This window comes from Tursiops truncatus, chromosome 1, assembly GCF_011762595.2.
Source record: "Tursiops truncatus isolate mTurTru1 chromosome 1, mTurTru1.mat.Y, whole genome shotgun sequence".
NCBI classification, from domain to species: Eukaryota; Metazoa; Chordata; class Mammalia; order Artiodactyla; family Delphinidae; genus Tursiops; species Tursiops truncatus.
The window spans coordinates 165,528,904-165,553,450 of NC_047034.1; the positions used below are offsets into that span (position 1 = coordinate 165,528,904).

Here is a 24,547-nt window from a genome sequence, read left to right on the forward strand (position 1 = left end):
ACAGTACTTCAGAAATAAACTAGAGGTGGATTACAAATTGAGAAACTCTGCCCGCTATATACAGACAGGCAAATTCAAATCCTCTGCCATTCTAGAGGGCCTTCACAGCGTAAGGGTTGCATCCTAGAACTTTCAAACCTGGCTGTGCACACAAATCATCTAGGAAGGTTGTTACAAAAAGGATTCCTACTTCTCCTCGAAGCTCTTTGGGGTTGGGGCTGGAATCTGTATTTTAAACATATGTCTCAGGTGATTCTCCTGCAACCAGTCCAGTGCTGGGCAAGGATTAGGACTTAGGGACTGCTGGACCAGATCACCTCTGAGGGCTCTTCTAGCTCAGAAGTTCTGACTTTGTGATTGAAACACAACTGACTACCCTGGAAAGCAGGATTTTTCAAACTGCAGATTTAATGGGTTAGAACCAGCATCAGGAAAAAAAAAAATTAACAGAACAGACTATAAAATGAGAATGCATTGCCTGTAGTAAGGGTATTGTTTCATGAAATATTTTTCAGAGGTGAGTATATATGTATTTAATAAAGTGGTGATATAAAATTTGTGTGTGTGTGGCAGGGTGCTGTTGTCAAAAAACTCTGAAAGCTATTGTTGTTGAGAGAACGAATCTCAACTTTCAGTGCTGCAAGCTGCTAAGCCCCACAAAGTTCAAGTCTCTGAGTGGAGTTCAGGAATCTGCATTTTTAACAGCTGACTGATGCAGGTGGCCCTAGACCACACTTAACTGAGCTCTGTGAACTCAAACCCGCCCCCAGGACCCAACTCATGCAGTGCTTTTCAACACTGGGGGAGGGGGAAGAAGGGGGTTGGAATGCCCTGGGAAGGAGCAAATCCCAGCCCTCCATTTTTTGGGTGGTGCTAAGGGATGATCTGGAAAAGCATAGTTAATATCACTGTACTGTAATATTGGGGAGGAGCCCTATTTTGTTCTTTATAACATTAAAAAGGACACTGGATTTTTTTTCTACCTGAGAAGTGCGGGAAGGAGGAACGTGTACTTTTTGTCCACTTTAGCAGCAAGGACTGTATCTGTCTGGTTCAATGCCATGCTTCAGGGAGGTAAGCACTCGAGTATTTGCTGAATGACTAAGGAGAGAAATGCTGAACTGAGAGAACAGGAAGCTGTGCCTGGTTCCTCTCCAAGTTACTGTCATTCTCAAGGCCCAGCTTTTTGAAAACAACCCCCTGAATCTGAGCTTACTCAGCGCCTTTACAGTGAATAACCCTCATCCTCATCTTTCCTTTCCCAGGAAAGAGAAGCACTCAAGTCTCAGAATAAAACCTCTTACGTTTAAGCCTACCACAGACCAAAGAATATATATTCAATAAATATGTAATATTTACATACTGATAACAGCTCCTACTATGTGATTTACAAATACTACCTTTAATTCTTGAAAATAACCCTGAAAGGTAGGTGTTGACCTATTTTACACAAGACCTTAGGCCCAGAGACGTTGGCTGACTTGCCTGAAGTCTCACCCAGGTAGTAAGGGGCAGTGTTGCTGGCGGTGCCCTATCTGAGCAACAAGCTGGTCTCGGAGGTCAGACACTGGGAGCGCACAGTGAGACGCAGCCTTGTGCCTGAGGTTACAGAACATGAGTCACAAAATGCACACACCTCCCATTCTCAAGAACTTTCTTCCTATAACTCAGTAGTTACTTGGGTGTTTGTCCCTGTAGACCCAGTCTTTGAAAAGTAAAGACCAACTCCATTGCTATGATTGTCAGCCCTCTTGGGGACTTGGAGAATGTAGGCTAGCATTTTGTGGGCCTGTCAACCTAATTTCAAGGAAAATTTAATGGAAGTATATTTCAAGGGGCAGATGTGTGGTTTAACCTTATTACAACAGAAGCTATAAAAAGGTTTAACCTTATTACAACAAGAGCTATATAAAACTGTACAAAAAGACAGCCGGTCTCTATGTCCTCATCATCCGAACACCTCACAGTTATGAAAACTAAATGAGATAATATGCATGTCAGGAAAGAATCCCAACCAACATCTGGGAAGGCACACCCCGCTCCCCCAGGTGACTGCCTGGACCACCACCCTCAGGGTAACAGCTGTTGCACAGCCATTTCCTAAAATGAGAGTTGGAAAAGGGGTGAAGTGGCAGCGAGTGGGACCTTTCGTAGAAAGCAAGTCTACACTATCTGCCAGGGACCTGCAAGGGATCCGAGATGCTTACGTTCCAGATTCTGGGCTCCTACCCACTGTGATATACCGTGTATTGATTAAGCAGAAGCAGAAGCAGTTTTTTTTCTTTTAATAGGTGCTTTTTAATTAACTGATTGTTTTCAGTTATTTTGGAGTACAGTAAGAAATTTGGAATTTTGAAAATAGAGAGATGTATAAACCATATTTCATTTCCTCATAGAATTACACCCCGTTTTTTACATATAGATCCGTAAGAAATTGCACACATAGAAAACAATACAGGAAGCAGAACCAATCTTTAAAAGCAAAAAACAGAAATACACTACAGGAAAACATTTCCAGAGGCAGTCACCACAATATTAAAAGGGTTAGAAGTCATGTTATCAAAGCAATGTGTTTAGCAGGGTAACCGGGAGAGTCTAGAACATCACTTCTGCTTAGGTCGTCGAATGCCTTTGCCTTTTAAGCTACTTTCAGATTCCAGGTAACTGTTGATGTATTTATTACATAACAAGTTCAACCAATAGTGATAAATATAATCCTAAATCATGTTATACAAGGTCCTTAATTGGTACAATCACACATTATTTTTGTTCAGATATGTAAAAACACAAACCATCTGCATTTGTTTCCTAAGCTTTCCTGCACCTGCACCTTGAACAGTCAAGTTCAGTCTTCCTGGTGCCTCCAGGTACCTCAGGCTGGATTCCCCTCTGACAACCAGAACCTTGGTTTCCATAACAAGCTGCTCTTAAAGTGGTACTGTACCCCCAGGCACCAGCGAGGTCCCCAGCGGCAGGCAGTTTACACTACTTGTGGGTGGTTTCTGGGCCCTGACCTCACCACTCACCTAGGCGGCCTGGGCCTTAAGCCTTTCAGACGCAGGCCCCTCTGGCAGCCTACTCATTGTAGTCTTTACTCACCAGTCGGCTAGAGCGCCTCTGTGTACACATGGAGTTTAACAGGTTGGGACTAGCGGGTGGTTAAGCTGGAGGAAAAGGCAAAAGCACAAAACCCAATAGGCTTTGCTATAGAGGGCAAGAGAGGCTGAAATGTGCTGTTACTTGCCTATGGTCACGACGCTGGCAGAAGCAGAGCAGAACTTATATAACGCCATCCAACAGCTTTAAGATACAAGAACCTTACACACACTCACTGGACAGAGGGCCAAGAAAACAGAACGACAGTGCTTCTACCAGGGCAGTTCTGTGGAACTGACATTCCTGACACTTGGTGCCGGCTGCACGGATTAAGGTAGTCTGGCCTATAGAGCTAAAGGATGGCACGTTATGAAGCCACTGTAATGACATGAGAACACCTTATGTTAAGAGGAGAAAAAAAGCGCACAGATTATAGCTATAGTTTCCTCTCAATTTGTTTTTTTTTTAAAAAAAAAGGCCGGAAGGTAACATGAGCCATGTTTGTGAATTAGCATTTCCAATGGAGAAACTGTCTTTAGTCTTGTGATTCTCATGCAATCATTTCTGACTGAAGTTATCTGGCACGTTTTCTACCTAACAGCTCAGAACAGTAACATGTGCACATGTATGACTTCCTGTGACTACACTTCCCTGGCTGGCTTTTGATCTCTCCCGTCCGCTTGGCTATCCGATGTGGATGACGTGCCAGCACCCTGGAACAACAGCCCACGTGGTCCCTCCCTTTCTGCCCTAGTTCCCCTTCCTAAAGTCTGTCTCGCCAAAACAGCTGGAGCCTCCAAGGGCAGGCTCTGCGATCTGGCTCCGCACAGGCCTGACCTGACTATTCCCTCGCTCCCTCTGGCTGTGGTCTCCCTGCTGCTCCTCAACCAGACTGGGCCCTGCTAGCGTTTGCACAGCTGGCTAGCTAGCCCATCATGTAGCTAAAGTCATCAGTAACCACCCTGTAACTACCCCCATAGCACATCACACATTTGTGATCGTCCCGAATGGCGGACTATTTGATACCCTTGACCTCCAGTAGCCCATAGCAGCCCTGGTTACTGTGATAACCAAAAGCCCACCCCCACAAATATCCAAATACCCCAGGATGGGGAGGGGCAACACTGCCCCAGTTTGAGAACTCTACCCCAAAGGGTAGTTGCAGGACTACAACATTCATTCATCCAAGCAGCATCTAGTGTTCCCGAGCCTGAAACTGGGATAGACAGATGCCCGCCAGGGACACTACCTTATTCTGGACAACCACATGTAGCGTGGGTCCAGAGTCACCTAACATCTACCTAAATTTTCATGGGCAGTAGCTGAGGAAATGAGAAAAACCACACAGCAGGAACTTCATAAAACTAAACTTATGAAAGAAGTCTCCCCGTTATGCCTTCCCTCTCTGTTTTGACCTAGGATGCGGTCAGCGCTTCTACTCTTTAGTATGCATACATATCACCTACAGATCTTGTTAAAGGAATTCGGGTCTGAGGTGGGGCCTACAGGAGTTCTAACAACCCCCAAGTGATCCAAGCAAGCTCGACCCAAACATCAATGCTTCAGACCCTGTGTGACATTTGTCTGGAAGCCAAGCTTCTAATCAGAGAGCGGGTAAGCTTTCCTGGCACTGCTGCTCTAAACTGGTTAAGGAAGCGTCCTCACCTGTTCCAGTTCCCAACATGTTTCATCACTCACCTAAAATACCACTGCTAGAACTATGAGTAAAATCCAGCTATTCTCCAAACTCCCTAGGGCCTTTTTCCCTCTGGGCCAGAAGCCCAGGCGGCTTAATTTTTAAATGGGAAGTGAACTCAACTGAGTACACAATACAGCAGGAACAAGTGGAGGGTGGGCAGGTGTACACTGTTAAACTAAATAGTACCACAAGCTTAAAAGCACAGCTACACGGCAAATGGCTAACAGTAAAGAGCACAAGGACGGCAATACTATCAGGACTTCCACTTTCTACGTTTCATTTTCCTGCAGTGCTTTATTTAGATGAAGCTAGCATACACTCCCACCTCTGGAAAACATACTGACTTCCCACAGCAGCGAGCACCCAGTCCTAGTTAACTAATATATTCACCAAGAGTTACTTTGTTCTCTAAGATGTTTATTCCAGTTGTAGTTGTTAGTGTAATTACAGATGTTTAACAATGAGGTGCACCCACCTGTAAAAGTGAAGCTGAATCACAAGAATTGGGCTCGTTCACAAGTCTTTACTCCATTTACAAAGTGGTGGTCCACAGTAAAAGACTGAGAAGTGAATGCACATTGATGTTTTAAGTGAAACAAAAAGTTTATGCTAACACATTTCATGATTCTTTCCTTTAAGCATCTGGATCTGATGCCTAAGACTTTATCAGGAAGACCAAGTAGTATCTTCATAAAAAGTTGGGCATACCAAATAACTTCAAGGTTTAAAAATACCTACGAAGGCAGCTATTAAATTAGAGAACCATTTAACAGCAACGAAAAGGTGGCCCAGGGACAACTGAACTCATTAGTCACAAGTGAGTAAATTATTGAGTTAACTTGTGCTCAAAATTTAAACTATGAACCACTGGCCAAGTATTGTGTCCAATAGAGAAATGGTGGCTTTTGAATGTCACTGCTTCAGTGACCTGGTAAAGTACAGGCAAGACACGTTCCACTTTCACACCAAAGGGGGAGCAAACTGGTTAAGAGTAACATTTCTCACAGATGATAACACAAAATTAATCCCTTTTGAGCACTTTGTGCCTGGTACAAGTTTAAGCATCCTACAAGTATCAAACCGTTTAATCCTGAGGGATATAACCATTATTGCCTTCACGATACACACGGGGAAGCTGAGGCAGATTTAAACACAGCTAATAAAATGCAGGGCGAGGAATCACATCCATGCAATGTGTCTCAAAGACCACTCCCTTTCTCTACTTACAGTCTCATCAACTCTAGATTCTCATTTTAAAGGAAAACTGAGTCCAATATTTAATCCCAAGCACCACACCAAAGCCTCTGATCCTTTCATACATCGTTGCTGGTAAAACCTCTAATGAAGAGCAGAAGTGCTGAACAGAGGGGAGCCCTGCACCCCACTTTAATCAAGGCTCTAAATTCAAACCCAGCCCCAACCATTCCCTCCCCTCTACAGTCAGTTTCCACGGGGTCACTGCACCACAGCCTGTCAACAAGGGTGTGGTGAGCACAGACAGTGCTGCGGAAGTTCTCAGGTTTGGATCTGCCAGGAAACACTGGCATCCAATCAGGGGTGACAGGGTTGTTACCAGCTACTCCCATCGAAGCTTTAAGTGGCTTGAGGTCCAAGGACTTGAATATGGCCAGGCTCCTTTCACAGAACACACAACAGTAATCGTACATTTCACTGAAAACTTTTTATTAGCCTTTTGGATAGGAACGGGAATTTACTTGCCAGGAAGGATGATCCCATCATACTGAAAGAGAACAGATTTTATTTTTTCAGAACAGGCGGTTAACAGTAAAGACTGCAGCAATGGCTAACGTTCAAGAATTCAAATCAGGTACATGAACTTCGGCTTTGAATCCCATACCCCCAAACAGGAAGCTGGCCATCTTTAACAATTGCTACACTATGCTCAACTGCACTATACCCTGAGAAAAGGGGCTCCTATTAAAGCCATATTCCTCCCCTTCCAGCTATCTGCATTCACGGGGCTGGGGAGAAAGCCTGGTTCTGGGTGTTCTTTTAAACCACCAACCCTGGAAGCCCATTTTCCAAGTTGCCCAAATGTTCCACCTTTAAAAGAGCTACCCACCAAAGGGCGCTAGACTTTGCATCCCCGAATCCCAACTCCATTCACCAACACCACATTCCACCACTTCACCTGAGACACATCAAGCTTTACCTTCTGCTGGAACCAGCGCATGGCCTCCTCTTTGCTGATTCTGTGTTTGGCCCCAATGCAGCCTGTCCTGCGCTTCTTGTCTGCGATGCTGAAACCTGGCCTACCCAGCACCTGTCCCAGGAATAACCAACAGTCACCTAGCCAGCTCAGAGTCAAGAGCAGATGGACAAGACTCACACATTGGAGTGACTGATCTTCAAGAGTTACCTGGTGGCCCAAGAGACCCATGATCTCAGTGTCTGATGGAACCTGCATCCTAGATGACACATCGCCTTCCTATACACTATAGGTCTGCTCTGGAGGCTGGACTTGCAGCTCCTCCCCGCTCCCCTACCTAACTTCCAATGGCAGCTAAGGATTCACCACTGCCCCCATGCCCCAAAGCACTTTTATTTAAAAAAAAAAAAAAAAAAGCAAATAAATTTTACTCCAACATGTGCATTGTAGAAATCTTAAACTTTCAAGAAGCACAAAGAAATAACTATTTCTCTCCTCTGCTTCAGCTCAAAAGTGCTTCTTAAAGGTTTGTCATCCCCCGTGAGCACCCAACTCTCACCACCATTTCTCTGGATATTCAAATCTAGTATGAAGACTGCTGCCATCCTTCAGGTTCATACTAGTCAGGACTTCAGGGTTTTGCCATTTATTTACTTTGATGGTTGGACCAAAACATTACAGTGACACAAATGGTCACGTCTCCATTAAAATCCCCATCCTGAGCAAACAGCCCCATCGTCAAACCTGCTTCCACGTCCTCTGGATGGAAACCACCCCATTCCCAGAGTCTAAGGGAAGAAGCAGGGAAAGGGCAGCCTCAGTGCAGCCAACCCAGACGCCAAATGCAACCCCAATACCGTCTCTCAAATTTCCAGTTCAGTGGCTGCATGGAACTGTTTCCTTCGCCCACCTTTGAGCAACATCAGTGCTTGCTAGATCCTAGACCGTAAACGTCACGGATCTTGTCCATCTAGTTCACAGTGCTATATCCCCACACCTGCCACAAACGAGGTGTATCTTCCCAAGGGAGAGAAGACAGACAACACTCAGAGCCCCAACCCAACATGTCACCATCAAGACAGCACATATGAAATAAAGGAGGAACAGACTGCACTCTCACAGACCAGGAGTAGAAAAGATTAAGTATTCATACCACATAGAAGTCCAGGCCGTAGATACCAATGCTTGGGTCATATTTGATCCCCAGATCGATGTGTTCTTGGATTCCAAAGCCAAAGTTGCCAGTGTCTGAGAAGTTATTTTTTCTTAACTCATACTCTCGCACCTGAGGGAAAAACACGCAGCAATCACTCCCTGTCAACTCTACCCCGCAATAACTAGCTCAGCTTGCAACACTCAGGACCCCCAAAACACAATTCAATGTAATTTGGCCAGCAACAAAATCTGATATTCCCACTACACCAAATCACAGCTACGGACTTCATATAACTACTAACTTTCAAAGGGAAGGGAAAAACCCTTTAGAAGTTCAAAAAAGTCCTCGCAATTTGTATGGAAACACAAAAGACCCCGAATAGCCAAAGCAATCTTGAGAACAAAAAAAGGAACTGGAGGAATCAGGCTCCCTGACTTCAGACTATACTACAAAGCTACAGTTATCAAGACAGTATGGTACTGGCACAAAAACAGAAAGATAGATCAATGGAACAGGATAGAAAGCCCAGAGATAAACCCATGCATATATGGACACCTTATCTTTGATAAAGGTGGCAGGAATGTACAGTGGAAAAAGGACAGCCTCTTCAATAAATGGTGCTGGGAAAACTGGACAGGTACATGTAAAAGAATGAAATTAGAACACTCCCTAACACCATACACAAAAATAAGCTCAAAATGGATTAAAGACCTAAATATAAGGCCAGAAACTATCAAACTATTAGAGGAAAACATAGGCAGAACACTCTATGACATAAATCACAGCAAGATTCTTTCTGACCCACCCCCTAGAGTAATGGAAATAAAAACAAAAATAAACAAATGGGACCTAATGAAACTTCAAAGCTTTTGCACAGCAAAGGAAACCATAAACAAGACCAAAAGACAACCCTCAGAATGGGAGAAAATATTTGCAAATGAAGCAACTGACAAAGGATTAATCTCCAAAATTTACAAGCAGCTCATGCAGCTCAACAACAAAAAAACAAACAACCCAATCCAAAAATGGGCAGAAGACCTAAATAGACATTTCTCCAAAGAAGATATACAGACTGCCAACAAACACATGAAAGAATGCTCAACATCATTAATCATTAGAGAAATGCAAATCAAAACTACAATGAGATATCATCTCACACCAGTCAGAATGGCCATCCTCAATAAATCTAGAAACAATAAATGCTGGAGAGGGTGTGGAGAAAAGGGAACCCTCTTGCACTGCTGGTGGGAATGTGAATTGGTTCAGCCACTATGGAGAACAGTATGGAGGTTCCTTAAAAAACTACAAATAGAACTACCATATGACCCAGCAATCCCACTACTGGGCATATACCCTGAGAAAACCGAAATTCAAAAAGAGTCATGTACCAAAATGTTCATCGCAGCTCTATTTACAATAGCCCGGACATGGAAGCAACCTAAGTGCCCATCATCGGATGAATGGATAAAGAAGATGTGGCACATATATACAATGGAATATTACTCAGCCATAAAAAGAAACGAAATTGAGCTATTTGTAATGAGGTGGATAGACCTAGAGTCTGTCATACACAGTGAAGTAAGTCAGAAAGAAAAAGACAAATACAGTATGCTAACACATATATATGGAATTTAAGAAAAAAAAAAAAAAGTCATGAAGAACCTAGGGGTAAGGCAGGAATAAAGACGCAGACCTCCTAGAGAACGGACTTGAGGTTATGGGGAGGGGGAAGGGTGAGCTGTGACGGGGCGAGAGAGAGTCATGGACATATACACACTAACAAACGTAGTAAGGTAGATAGCTAGTGGGAAGCAGCCGCATGGCACAGGGATATTGGCTCGGTGCTCTGTGACAGCCTGGAGGGGTGGGATAGGGAGGGTGGGAGGGAGGGAGACGCAAGAGGGAAGAGATATGGGAACATATGTATATGTATAACTGATTCACTTTGTTATAAAGCAGAAACTAACACACCATTGTAAAGTAATTATACCCCAATAAAGATGTTAAAAAAAAAAAAAAAAAAAAAAAAAAAATAAGTTAAAAAAAATTCAGAAGGCAGAACATTAAGTGTAACTACTACCACTGTAACTACGTGCTAACTGGTGCTTTCAGTATTATCCCACGGAGGGATCAGCCTCACCTTCAGACCTTTCTCCAGGATTTCTTCTGCCTTGGCCCCACGGACTGTGCAATGGACGGCAATTTTTTCATTTCTTCTGATGCCAAAGGATCTGACGGTATATCTAGCTGCGGGCAGGGGTAACAAGGAGTCAGCTGTTATCATACTCCCACTGCACTCCCCTCTCCCCCAGAAAATCATCTCCATGACTCCAAAGTGACATTAAGTATCCATCCGCATTCTAAAGTGATGTTCTAATCAGTGTCAACTTGTATCCGTTAATCAGATTCATTTGTAACACAGAAACAGATTTTCCAACTTCCAAGTCACTCAGCCATACTTGACCGATTAAGACCTCAGAGCCATAATGTCAAAGTCTCAGGGAGGGCAAGTTCATAAGCAGTATAAGCTAAAGGAAAATGACCATGCATTCTACTAATAATGTTTATTAATAATAGCTAATATTTGCTAAAACCTTATTGTATCCCCATTTCACAGAAGCCGTGAAAGGTTAACTTGCACAAGATCAGTTGGTAGTAAGAGGCAGGCTGTGATTCCAAGGACTTGCCATATTCCATTACCCCAAAGCAATGAAACTCTAAAAACAAAAAATGTAACAACAGTAATGCCTACACTGTGCTTGGTATGCAGCAGGCATTTCATATAACCTATCCTGTCCCCTGCGATCTTGTAATGCAAGTACTACCATCCCCTGTATGCAAATAAGGAAGCTGAGGCCCAGAGAAGCCAAAGTCACAGACTAGCAAGTGATGGAGCCGGGATGCGAACCAGGTTAGCCTAGGGACACAGCCCTGTTCTAGCTGTAGCCTATGTAACCCTAACTGCTAATCAAGCCAAATACCATTTTCTGCATTCCCAACATTTCCACGCTACCTCATACTCTCGTTACTTGCAAAAACCTCTACTTGGGCTAGTCTTAGCTTAATCTCGGCTCATACAAAATCTGGTATTCCAATACCACTCCTATGTTGGAAGGGAGATACCTCTTGGGAAGCTCAGGAAGGCAATACTTTAAAGAGATATCACCTTCAAAACGGGTACAAAACAGGCTTGACAGCAGGCGAGGTAAGAAACATCCCGACATCCCCAGCCACTAGCCCTTCCCTGCCGGCCACGACTCACCTTTGGAGAACACAGGGGTCTGGCCTGTGAGCTGCTCCAGCACCTTGGCTGCCCGGGTCAGCCTGTCTCCACTCTCCCCCACGCAGATGTTGAGGCAGAGCTTGCGGATGCGAAGTTCCCGCATGGGGTTCTCCTTCTCCCCTTGATCCTGCTGCAACAAGGAAGCGCAGCCGTCAACACACACAACCCCGCCGGAACTGCCAGCCTAATATTTATACTTAGCGCATTTCCGCTCATCCCAAATAGTCCCGAAAGCCCTAAAGGTTCAAGAATTAGCACCACGTTTGTGTGGGAAGCACCGAGGAAGACATCTCGGGGTCTTGTTTTCTCCTTCCCCCACGCACGGAACGGGTGAACAGAAACAGGACAGGTACCGAGTGGAAAAGTTACAGACAATGCGGATGAACCCCAAGGGGCTCAAAGTGTAAGGTGACGGAGGGCGCCCCGTTACACGGCCGGTGAGGAGTGAGAAAACAGCACGTGGCTGGGCAGCGTCCCCCGAAGCCTGGCCTCTGCCCCGAGGAGGAACCGGCTGAGGCTCCCCAGCACCAGGCAAGTTTCAAGTCCCGGGGCCCAGCAACAGGTCCGAACCCCGCGTCCCAAACACCCCTCCGATCGCTCCACTGGCCCTCGCTGCAGCCTGCGGGCCGTGCTTCTGGGTCTCCCGCGGCTGCCCCGAGCCTCCTCCTGGGAGGATGGGAGGAAGGCGACAGGGTCCAGCTCCGCGGCCTCGGCTCGTATGGCTCTGCCAGTTTCGGCACGGCCGGCATCGCGGTCTCCGTTCTCCTCGGGCGGCGGGAGAGGTAACCCCCGCAGGCTCCGCCGGCCGTGGATGGAAGCGGATGAAGGGAAGCAAACCCACACCTCAGCTACTCACCGCCATGACGGGAAACAGGAAGAGAAAGTGAGACTTCTGAGCCAGGGCCTTATGGGCCAGAAGGCGGACCCTTTTCCCAGGCTAACCAGCGAGATGAGGGAGAGGAAGAGAGGCGCGTCTGGAGCCGCGTAGAGTCGGCTTCCCCCTCGTGGACACAGATGTCAACTGCAAGTGACGCTGGCTGACCACTGGGGCGTGGGCTTATCCAAAAACCGGTTTTTAAAGCTCCCTGAACTGGCATTTCCTTGAATTTCCGGTCCCCAGGGATGCTGTTCCCGCCCACAGCCTCAGGTACGGGTGGTTCTTGGCTTGTTGAGACTGCCAGAATACACTGTCAATTATGCAAATTATGAAGTAACAGTTTTACTCTGTAACAGTGTAAACAAATGGCATTTAAATATTTAAACAGTAGTTAGAACAGAGTGTTGGCTTAAGAGTCCTGAGCTGTGAAGACAGGCAGATGTGGTCCTGTCTTCGCTAGCTCAGTAGCTATGAGATCTTGGGCAGGTTACTAATTATATCTCCTTCAGCCTCAGTTTCCCTCAGCTTTAAAATTGGTACTTATTGGTCTTCCCTGGTGGCGCAGTGGTTGAGAGTCCGCCTGCCGGTGCAGGGGACACGGGTTCGTACCCCGGTTCGGGAGGATCCCACATGCCGCGGAGCGGCTGGGCCCGTGAGCCATGGCCACTGAGCCTTCGCGTCCGGAGCCTGTGCTTCGCAACGGGAGAGGCCACAACAGTGAGAGGCCCGTGTACCGCAAAAAAAAAAAAAAAAAAACCAAAAATAAAATTGGTACTTATATCACTTGAGGTTGTTGTGAAAATTAAATGAGGTAATAATAACAATAATAATATAGTGGGTTATTCTTATTAATGTAAACCCACTATATTCAAGCAACCCCCTCCCCCCAAAAAGTGTTAGACATGGTACATGATGAAGAGAGGGTCATCCTGCAGGCACAAAGATGGCTTACAGATTAGTCTGACAGACAAGTACTCCAACCTCAGACAGTAACAGGCCTCCCTGGTTTGCACTAAATCCTCATCAGCAGGACCCAAGGGGGTGCTGTGCCAAGGTCCACACCCCAGACAGAAGCTGGCTGTGAGTCAGGGGGTTTCTTTGACAGAAGCAAATGGAGAAAGGAGAGCATACAGGGCTTCGGTGGAAAAGGAGTGAAGGGGCTTTCTTCTACAGCCATAATTCCTTCTCTCATCCCCGTGGGGGAGGTAGAAGCCCCCAGGTTCTCCTTGTATCATCCTTAGGGACCAAAGGACACTTCTGGGAAGCTGGGCTGATGGAGGAAAGCAAAGAGAAAAGGCCCATCCTCTGAGCCTTCTCTACCAAGCACCCAGCACTAGTGCAGAGCAGGGGCCTCAGGCAGACCCCTAGGGTGGGCAGAGCCAAGGGAGGGACTTCTCCAAAACTCCAGAGATGTGACAGCTAGATGTAGCACATGATCCTGCATTTTCTGTTCCTATAAAGCACATTATTGGACCCACTGGCAAAATCTGTAGACTTCAGAAATGTATGCATGGTAATTTAATGTTGACCTGATTATATGAACTTGGTTACATAAGAGAATGTCCTTAGGTTTAAGAAACATACATTCAGGGACTTCCCTGGTGGCGCAATGGATAAGACTCCATGCTCCCGATGCAGGGGGCCCAGGTTGGATCCCTGGTCAGGGAACTAGATCCCACAAGCATGCCGCACCTAAGAGTTCGCATGCCACAACTAAGGAGCCTGCCTGCCTCAACTAAGGAGCTGGCGAGGCACGACTAAGACCTGGTGCAACCAAATAAATAATAATAATTTTAAAAAACCTCAGTAAACTTTCAAACTACTTGCTATTAAAAAAAGAAAAAAGAAACACACATTCGGTATTTGGAGGAAAGGGGCAGCATATCTGCAGTTTATTATCAAATGGTTCAGAAAAAAATGTATATTTAGAGGGAAAAGGATAAAGCAAATGTGGTAAATTTAAGATTTGGAGAATCTGGATGAAGGATATGTGGGACTTCTTGAAACTTCTCTGTAACTCTGAAATCATCAAAGTAGAGAAAGTAATTTCAGGGAAACATGTACCTAGGAAGATACATAAAAGCTTATCCTCAAGAACTCCCATCTCATTCCCTCCCACTACAATTTTTCTCCAGCCGAGTCCCTTGACAGCAGTACCCACAGGTGGTAATGAGGAATAGCTAATTGATACTGATATGCCGTGCCCAGTAGGCACCAACTCACTCAAACTTCAACATCCCTGTGGAGGCAAATACTATTGTTTTCCCATTTTATAGATGGGCACACAGAGGTTCAGTAACGTTTATAGACACTATTTAAGTCAGGGGGTCTAACACCAGAGTCCAGTCCTGTTCTAGGAACTGATGATCTAAGCCAGGGCCAGAAGCTGTCCCCGGCTTCCCCCTTTACACCTTTTCCTCCCTGTGACCCCAGCTCTCTGGTTCTTGCACCAGTCAGGCCCCCAGGAGGAAGCCAGAGGGGCAGAATGAGACCCAGCACCCCTCTGCTTCCTCCTTGCTTGACACATCCAGGTCAGTAGAAGCAGAGGCAAAATGACTTGTGCTTTATCCCCATGCCTGAAACTCATCAGCAAGAAGAAAACCCAGGGCTTCCCTGGTGGCGCAGTGGTTGAGAGTCTGTCTGCCGATGCAGGGGACGCGGGTTCGTGCCCCGGTTTGGGAGGATCCCACATGGCGCGGAGCGGCTGGGCCCGTGGGCCATGGCCACTGAGCCTGCGTGTCCGGAGCCTGTGCTCCGCAACGGGAGAGGCCACAACGGTGAGAGGCCCGCGTACCGCAAAAAAAAAAAAAAAAAAAGAAAACCCAGTTAGCAGGGGCAGGTTTAGGACAGCCCAGGCAAGAGAAGAGCACGTCCAAGTCTTCACTCTTTCGCAGGGTGTGGCTCTGCCTGGGCTGCCCCTGGCCTGGAGCGGCCTGAGTAGCCATCACCACTCACTTTTTGGCGGCTTTTATGGTCGCCTTGGTGACCGTGCCTCACGTAGCCGCTTTTTTCTCCACGGCTTTGGTGACCCTGACAGCCTAACGTTTAGCACAGAGCCTAGCACAGAGTAGGAAGTGCCATTCCCTGTGTACTGAGTTCAGAAAGTTCTTGTGCTTCAAGCGCAGTCATGCCTAAGATAACTGGGGAGTCTAAGAGGTTGCGGAATCTGAGCCTTTGGGTTTAATAGGCTCCATCAGTAGTTCTGGTAATCCACTAGGTTTGAAAACCACTGCACCAGAGAGTAGTGGAAGGAAAAAAAGTCCCTACTCATCTCTTTACTGTTCACCTTCTCTAGGTCAGTGCTTCTCAGACTTTGATGTGCACCTCAGTTACCTGGAGATCTTGTTAAAATGAAGATTTGAATTCAGCAGGTCTGGATGGAGCCTGAGATTCTGCATGTCTAACCAACTCCCAGGGGATTCCCATGCTGCTGGTGCACGGACCACACTTTGAGTTAGCAAGGCTCTAAAGTGGCCCCTGCCTTCCCGTTGACACTAGGCAAGCTGCTTTCCCTTTCTGGGCCCTTCTAACCTGGTACTCAGATCCTCTGACCAGGTTCTGCTTCCTAGCTCAGGTGTGCAACTGGCTCCCTGGAGCTGGGAGGAGGAGGTAGCAGCCCCGGTAGCCAGTTGCTGTTGGGCCTTACCAAGGGGTGGGTACTCAGGGAAGCTTTCCATGCACATGGGACTGCTCAGCATAATCTGGGTGATGCCTGCCTCCCCGGACTTCAGGGCTTTAGGGCTGTCTTCCAGCTTCTTGCCTGAGTGCCGGTCAAGCTTCTCTCTCAGCTCTGCAAACTTGCAGGTGATGGGCGCTGTGGCAGTCCAGAGCTGGTGAGTAGCCAGCTGCAATGCTGCCGGGATGGTTGAGGATGATCACCTGGAACTGGGGGGAAGTGGGGGGGATGGGGTATGGGGAGGGTATTAGCCAAGCATCCTTCAAAGGAAGTGGCTCTAACCAGCTAAGGGGTCAGCTGCCTTGGACACATTTTAAATTATAGTGAATATTTGAATGTTTATAGGGTATGCCAAGTTCCATGCAAAGCAAATGTCATTCATTTCACTTTAATTTTCACAGCAGGGAGCCTGTGTAACCCAAAATTTCACAGCGAGGAAGTGGCAGAGCTGGGTATAAATGATGTCTATGAGTGATAGATATGATTATGTGTACCACTTCCCCCCACCTTTTAGAAAAATGGATTATAATAATAGCTACTTAACTTGTTAGGTGGCCCCAGGTCAGCTGTTTTATACATCACCACATTTAATAATCCCAAGATCACTGCAAGGTAGTCCTAGCCTCCACATGCACAAAGAAGAATGTGCCAGGGACTTCCCTGGGGGCGCAATGGTTAAGAATCCGCCTGCCGATGCAGGGGACACGGGTTCGAGCCCTGGTCTGGGAAGATCCCACATGCCTCAGAGCAGCTAAGCCCACATGCCACAACTACTGAACCCAAGCGCCTAGAGCCCGTGCTCTGCAACGAGAGGAGCCACCGCAATGAGAAGCCCGTGCACGGCAATGAAGAGTAACCGCTCGCCGCAACTAGAGAAAGCCTGTGGGCAGGAACAAAGACCCGACGCAGCCAAAACTAAATTAATTAATTAATTTTTTTAAAAAAGAAGAAGAATGTGCTAGACATTGCATTAAGAAAGGGTTTCATGGGGCTTCCCTGGCGGTCCAGCGGTTAAGACTCGCGCTTCCACTGCAGGGGGTGCGGGTTTGTAAAGGGAGCTAAGATCCCACATGGCACATAGCGTGGCCAAATTGAAAAAAAAAAAGAAAAAAGAAAGGGCTTCATATTCTGACTCTGGGTCAAGGAAACACCTGAGAGGTCCAAGCATACAGCTTCCCAGGTTCCACACAAACCTACTGAATCAGAACCACTAGGGAGAGTTCTAGGAGTCTGAATTTTTTTTTTTTTTTGCAGTACGCGGGCCTCTCACTGTGGTGGCCTCTCCCGTTGGGGAGCACAGGCTCCGGACGCGCAGGCTCAGCGGCCATGGCTCACGGGCCCAGCCCCTCCGTGGCATGTGGGATCTTCCCGGACCGGGGCACGAACCTGTGTTCCCTACATCGGCAGGCAGACTCTCAACCACTGCGCCACCAGGGAAGCCCTAGGAATCTGAAGTTTTGAACCACTTCCCCAGTGATTTCTAATGCATTTGGTTTGAGAACTCCTGCTTTAAGGCATCAAGAGCGTACTTTGGAAATTAACCAGGTCACCAAAATGCATCATCTCGTTCAAGGGCAAACAGCAAATACACTGCAGAGTCAGGGTACTAACCCAGACTGACTGTACCTACACTGCTGACAAGAGCCCAGCATGGAGCCTGTGCTCAGTGACCACTTCCTGAATGACCCAGTGACCCATCCTGCTCTCAGGACAGTATGGCCACTTCAGGAGGACACCCGTAAGTGGGCTTTCTCACCTGGGAGAGGAAGCTCCCATCTCTAAGGGTGGGTCATTCTTGCTGTCCCCTGCCACGTTGCCCTGCCTGATGTCCTTTAAGGACACGTTCTTCACATTGAAGCCCATGTTGTCACCAGGCAGGGGCTCAGCCAGGGCCTTGCGGTGCATCTCCACGGACTTGACCTTGGTGGTGATGTTGCAGGGGACGAAGATGCCAGTTTCTACTTGGCCCACGGGCATGGTGCCAATACCTGAAGGGACAGAGAAACCAGACCCTAGTGGGCCCTCAACCTCAAGTACCCCCACCCAGCATGTGCTCACCCCCAGTCATCCTGCAGGGACAGCCGCAGGGGCTTGTCTGCAGGGCAGGCAGGCGGCATGATGGAGTCCAGCGCTTCTAGTAGCTTCGTGCCTACCACGTTCCCCTCCTTCCTGATAATTTTCTAGCTTCGGAACCAGGGCATCTGGAAAAGCAACCACATGTCCACCTTACTCAGCCCTGGGAAAGCCTGTCCCAGGTACCAGCCCGCACTTAACATGGGACCTCAAGGAATTTCTTTAAGCATTCTGAGCCTGGACTTCCTCATCTGTGAAACGGCAATATCACTGCCTACTGGCAGAACAGTGTAAAGACACAAAAGACCACACTCAGTCCACCAAGCACAATACCTGATACGTACTATGTGCCCCCTAAACGGTGGCAATTACTCCACATCTCGCAGGCATTGCCCCTGAGTTGAGCCCATACGTTTTAGGAAGCAGAGATTCCTAGAATCTGAATAGCCCTTACATCCCATTCCATCTGCTCTTTATACAGATGGGGAAACTGAGGTCCAGAGAAGAGGAAGGACTTGTTAATGTTCAGCAAAGTTAAGTAAACATTAGTAATAAGAAGGAAAACAAGACTCAGATACTCTAACGCTCATACCTTCTAAAGACTAAGATGCTCCCCAAGGAAGCAGACTTATAAGCAAGGGCACATTATTGCGTAAAAGACCTTCTGGGAAGAGGACTTTCAGTATGACAGTGCATTGTATGCAGGCCTTTTAAGCAGACATTGTCTTTACTCCTCTAAAAACCCTACCCAAAGCTCATCAGAGACATCATCTTTGCCTTCAAAGATATATCAGTTAACTGGAAATCCAGGACAGAGGACATACAGAAAGAATCAAGGTGGTTGATATTAAGGGCCAGGTGGGCTGACCAAGAGCTGGTCAGCACTTGGACCTTATAGGTCAGGCAGACAATCGGGATCCTGATGAAGTGCCTCCTTTCAGCCGTAGGTCCTTGAGCAAACGTCTAGGCTTCGAAACTTCAGTATCCCACCTGTATCAAAGGGAACACCGGCCCCTACCACAGCACTGTGGAGAGGGTAGGTGCCCTGGCCCTGAGGGCACTCACAGCAAGCTCTGTGAACTCTCAGTTCTTAGTGAGACTCTCAGAAGGGGAAGAGGCAACAAGTGCCATGGGTGAAAGGGTGGGGAAGGGGCATCAGGGAAGGTTTCGGTGGATGGGGAAGGAGGCTCCAGTCAAGGAAGCCTTCTTCCATGGAAGAGAAGCAAAGCTATGCAGTACAGAAGCCACACAGAACACATCTCGCCTCATGGACTCAAAAATTAGTGGCCCAAGGAAGAAGGCTACCATTTCTATTAACACTCAGCTCTTATAGAGGATGGGGGAGAGGGGAGAGGTAGGAGGCTTTGAGAAAATTTAATAAGCAATTTTGTATAAATAATTCAAACTTGTAAAAAAAATAAAAGTATCCCTTCTTTTTCCAGAGGGGGTAATTGAGGGTCAGAAGTAGGTTGCCAAAGGACCAATGACTGGCAGATGGCTAAACCGGGAGTTGATAATGAGGCCGCCTCCTTATCAAACAGCAGCCTCCTCAATGAGGATGAGCTCTTCAATTAATTTGATGAACTTGGCAACTCACTTAGCTCTGTGCCAACTCACAGACCTGCACAGCCTTTGAGGTTGGCATCAGCTCCATCTTAAAGCTGGGGAAACCGAGGAGTTCAATGTCACAGGTATTTGAGAGCTGAGTCTAAACTCCAAGTCTACCATCTAGTCCACTGGCTGCAGGCTTTGTTCTTTTAGCATCTAGAACATGGTAGGTGCCTAATAAATGCTCAAAAGGACATGAGCATGAAACTCCCTTATCTTACTGGCTGAAATGTGTAACAAAACTCAGCGTGTGGGTGAGACTTCTTTGGTGGCACAGTGGTTAAGAAACCGCCTGCCAATACAGCGGACACGGGTTTATCCCTGGTCCGGGAAGATCCCATGTGCTGCGGAGCAACTAAGCCCGTGCGACACAACTGCTGAGCCTGCGCTCTGGAGCCTGCAAGCCACAACTACTGAGCCCACGTGCCACAACTACTGAAGCTCGCATGCCTAGAGCCCGCGTGCTGCAACTACTGAGCCCGCGTGCTGCAACTACTGAAGTCCGTGCGCCTAGAGCCCGTGCTCTGCAACAAGAGAAGCCACCGCAGTGAGAAGCTCGTGCACCACAATGAAGAGTAGCCCCCACTCTCCACAACTAGAGAAAAGCCCGCGTGCAGCAACTAAGACCCAACGCAGCCAAAAACAAAAATCAAAAAAACAAACAAAAAAGTAGGTGTGGGGAAACAGACATCAAAAACTTCAGATTTGTCATTTTAGGTGAGTCCCCCTTTACCACTAACGCACTCTTACCTTGTCCCTTTACCTTTTAGACTTTTCTCAGCACTTGTCATCATACACGATATTATTCCCCACTCCCAACACACACACACACACACACACACACACACACACACACACACACACACACACGACTGTGAGTGCTGTGAGCAGAGCTGCTGCTTATTCACTGTGGTACCCTTAGCACCAAGCACAGTGCCCTGTGTGCAGAAGTTCAAATACGGTCCAAAGGAACACATTGCCAATGGCAGTTCTAATCTTTCTCAAGGGCAATTGGGCAAGATATGTCAGAAGACTCCAAAATAATGCCTACCCTTTGTTTCGTTAGAGATTATACTAATTAAGTTATTGAGGACACATGCAAAGATTTATTTACCAAAATGCTTATGGCAATTTTAAATAAAATTAGAAACAGTATTCTTAGAAGCTTGTGCCTTTGGGCTATTCCTTAACTGTGTTCCAGTTTTCTTGTTTCACATGGGAATAAAATGCCTTCTTCATGGGGTTCTGTATGTGTAAAGTTCTTAGTCTGGTATCTGTCACATAGTAATTTCTTCTATCATTAATCACCATTTTCATTTAATAATGGATATGGCTAAACAAAATACTGTATTTTGAGATTCAATACAAAACACACCCATTAACTATTGAACATGTTTAAAATATTTATTTATTTAGTTGTGCCGGGTCTTAGTTGCAACACGCGGGATCTTCACTGTGACATGCGGCATCTTTAGTTATGGCATGCAGGTTCTTTTTTAGTTGCGGCATGTGGGACCTTTAGCTGTCATACAGAATCTTTTAGTTGAGAAAGGGGGCTTTTAGCTGCAGCATGTGGGATCTAGTTCCCTGACCAGGGATCAAACCTGGGCCCCCTCATTGGGAGCATGGAGTCTTAATCACTGGACCACCAGGGAAGCCCCTGAACATGTTTTTTTGTTTTTGTTTTTGTTTTCTCGTGGTACGCGGGCCTCTCACTGTCGGGGCCTCTCCTGTTGCGGAGCACAGGCTCCGGACGCTCAGGCTCAGCGGCCATGGCTCACGGGTCCAGCCGCTCCGCGGCATGTGGGATCTTCCCGGACTGGGGCACGAACCCATGTCCCCTGCATCGGCAGGCGAACTCTCAACCACTGCGCCGCCAGGGAAGCCCCCTGAACATGTTTAAATGGCAAGGAAATTTTAAAAATTGGAAGTGTTATAGAATATTATGTTTAGTTTGAGTCCAGCTGTGAACGTCGAGAAAGAACTACATGAAAACTAAGTTATCTGTTAAGCCATGGGATTGCAGTTTATGCTTCATATCTGCATGAAATGCTCCTTGTAAAATGTTAGACATTACTTTTATAGTCAGAAAAAGATAGCTATGTACGTGGGGAGCAAAAGCTTAAGAATCCTCAAGTCAGTTATAGAAAAGGTAGGCTTTAGGCAAATGCAGTAAGTAGTAGCAGTTAGCGCTTGAGCGCCAACTGTTTGTGTGAACAGTTGCCCATGTGGAGTCTCCCAGGTAATTCCCACAACCCCATGAAGTGAGTCCTAAGTTCCAGAGCATTAATACCTCCCTCGTCCCTTTACTGCGGGCAAGGGATGGAAATGGAGCTTGAACCCAGGTCTGATGCTAGAGCTAGACTTCCTTAGTAGGGTGACACTCATCTAGGAATGTTAAACCCTACCAGATTCTGGGATCCACGGGCACAGTGACTATATCTTAGACATTTATATTGCCCCCATAACTGCTTAACCCATCCTGAGAGGTAGGATAGCTTAGACGCAGCGAGCATGGGCTAGAATTCTAGACTCTGCTAACACTACCCAATAGAACTTTCTGCAGTGACAAATATTTCATAACTTCACTGTCCAATATGGTAACCACATATGGTTGTTGGGCACTTGAAGTGTAGCTAATGCAACTAAGGAAGTGCGTTTATTTGATTTAATCATTTAAATAGCCACATATAATCAGTGGCTACCATATTGGACAGTGAAGCTCTATGCTTACTAGTCACGTAGTCTTGAGTTACCTCTGTTTGTTCCTCTGTAAAATGGGAATCAAATCATGTATCCCATGGCGATGGAGATCACTCACAGTGACTGGCCTAGAAGCACACTCTAAATCCTAGGTATTATATTCGAGGAAAAGCCCAAAGATTTGAGTTGGAAAGTCTCATGTAATTGGCCCTGTCCCCATCCGCCCTCACCTTTGTGCTGGGTTCTGTCATGTTGTCCCCAAGCCCGCCTCAGATGGGCACAAAGACAACAGCCTTAGTGTTGCAACCGATCTTCTTGAGAGAGGCCTTCACCTCCTTGCTGATTTCCTCAAAGTGCGTCCTAGAGTAAGGAGGCTCTGTGATGTCCATCTTGTTGACCGCCACCATGAGCTGCTTCACGCCCAGTGTATAGGCCAGCTGTGCATAATCATGGGTCTGCCTGTTCTTGACAACGCCAGACTCAGACTCGCCTACACCACTTGCCACGTTCAGCACAGTGCAGTCTGCCTGGCCTGAGGGACAGAGAGGAAGGTCCAACTCAGACAGTCCTAGAACAACCACTGCCCATCCCCATAGCAGGGCACCCATGGCAGAGCAGACAGCCCCCCCTGGTGGTACCTGTGAGGTGCCCATTATCATGTTCTTGATGAAGTCCCTGTGACCCGGGACATTGATGTTGGTGATGTAGTGCGTCTTGGTCTCGAACTTCCACAGGGAGATGTCAGTGGTGTGCCATGCCCCAGCTCCACCTTCAGCCTGTCCAGCACCCAGGTGTACTTGAAGGAGCCTTTGCCCATCTGGGCCAGGAGTGGGAGGGAAAACCCCAGGGTCACTCTGCCTTCCAAATCTGCCTACCGACCAAGAAGAAAGTTCCCAAGTAAGCTGAGAGTCAGAGGAGACAGTAACAGGGCAGTGTATGGAGATGCCTTTGAATTTTTAAAATAATAGAATGTATTACTTGTACAATTAAGTTTTTCTTTCAGAGCAAGTTTTAGAGTCAGAATGACCCAGGGCCACAGTGAGCCTTGAACAGCAGTAAACAGCAGTAAACAGGTATGTAATGCTGACCATGTACCTGGTGCTGCTTTTAGTACTTAACATGGATTATCTCATTGAATTCTCACAGCGATTCAGTGAAGTTTTATTACCTCCATTCTACAGATGACATAATAGAGAAATGAACTGACTAGCTCAGGGTCACACAGGTAATAAGCAGCAGAGGCAGGATTTGAACCCAAGGCATCTGACGCTAAAGTTCATGCTCTTAACCATTACCCTGTGTTAAATGGTAGCTGTGACTGAGAATTACCCCTGGGATCCTGGGTAAGTTGAATTTCTTTCAGCACTGGTGAAAATGAGGCTACTAAAAATTCTGTAGCATATACAGGTTACCATGTTAGTCTAGGGTGTGCTCTGCCTCTTGCCAGCTGGGAGACCCTGAACATTTGTTCATTTCAGTTCTAAGTGCTGTGCTAGGCCCTGAAGGCAGAGTGGAGATCAGGAGAATCCAGAGACCAGGTGGATTCTTCAAGAAAATGAATTAGTTTATTAGGAGATAGGACTAGAACCCAGGTGTCCTGACTTAGGAACTTGTATAAAGTCTCCCACAGTTTAGAATATATATTAGATAAGCAGTTCTCAAAGAGTGGTTCCAGGTCCTCTAGCTGTGTTTTTTAGAGGCTACATGACATGAAATTGCAACAGATTTAATGCAGAAGCTGATAAGAGAATCCAGCTGCCTGCCATTAAGCCAGACATTAATGATACCTGCAAAAAATGTAAAACAATGCCACCGCTCTAGGATTTTTTTTGTTTTGAAAAATAGTTACTTTTCAAACACAAAACTATGATATTTATTTAATATGTAAGGGGTTTATCACTGTTATTTTTTTTAATAGATTTATTTATTTATTATTTTTGGCTGCGTTGGGTCTTCGTTGCTGCGCGCGGGCTTTCTCTAGTTGCAGCGAGCGGGGGCTACTCTTTGTTGCGGTGTGTGGGCTTCTCATTGCGGTGGCTTCTGTTGCGGAGCACGGGCTCTAGGCACGCGGGCTTCAGTAGTTGTGGTGCAGGCTCAGTAGTTGTGGCTCGCAGGCTCAGTAGTTGTGGCACACGGGCTTCGTTGCTCCGCGGCATGTGGGATCTTCCCGGACCAGGGCTCGAACCCATGTCCCCTGCACTGGCAG

The 24,547-nt window shown here is 46.8% G+C and overlaps 1 protein-coding gene and 1 pseudogene across 1 annotated transcript; both read right to left on the reverse strand.

Annotated features, from left to right (window-relative positions):
• Positions 1-6,457: 6,457 nt before the first annotated feature.
• On the reverse strand, positions 6,458-12,377 carry RPL11 (ribosomal protein L11). Its single transcript, XM_033841422.2, has 6 exons — positions 12,261-12,377; positions 11,384-11,534; positions 10,262-10,368; positions 8,119-8,250; positions 6,969-7,079; positions 6,458-6,536 (listed from the first exon to the last, which is right to left on the reverse strand). The coding sequence occupies exons 1-6, from the start codon at positions 12,264-12,266 to the stop codon at positions 6,507-6,509; spliced, it is 537 nt and encodes a 178-aa protein (XP_033697313.1). The 5' UTR covers positions 12,267-12,377; the 3' UTR covers positions 6,458-6,506.
• A 3,398-nt stretch (positions 12,378-15,775) lies between these two features.
• Positions 15,776-23,233, reverse strand: LOC101339756 (elongation factor 1-alpha 1-like; annotated as a pseudogene).
• Positions 23,234-24,547: the final 1,314 nt, after the last annotated feature.

What these genes read in the sequence shown, in the direction of transcription:
- RPL11 (XM_033841422.2), bottom strand. An exon ending in TCCTGGAGAAAGGTCTGAAG is followed by an intron (nt 8,251 to 10,261) that starts GTGAGGCTGATC and finishes TTTTTCCCTCAG; the next exon opens with GTGCGAGAGTATGAGTTAAG. An exon ending in ACGGCCTGGACTTCTATGTG is followed by an intron (nt 7,080 to 8,118) that starts GTATGAATACTT and finishes TTCCTGGGACAG; the next exon opens with GTGCTGGGTAGGCCAGGTTT.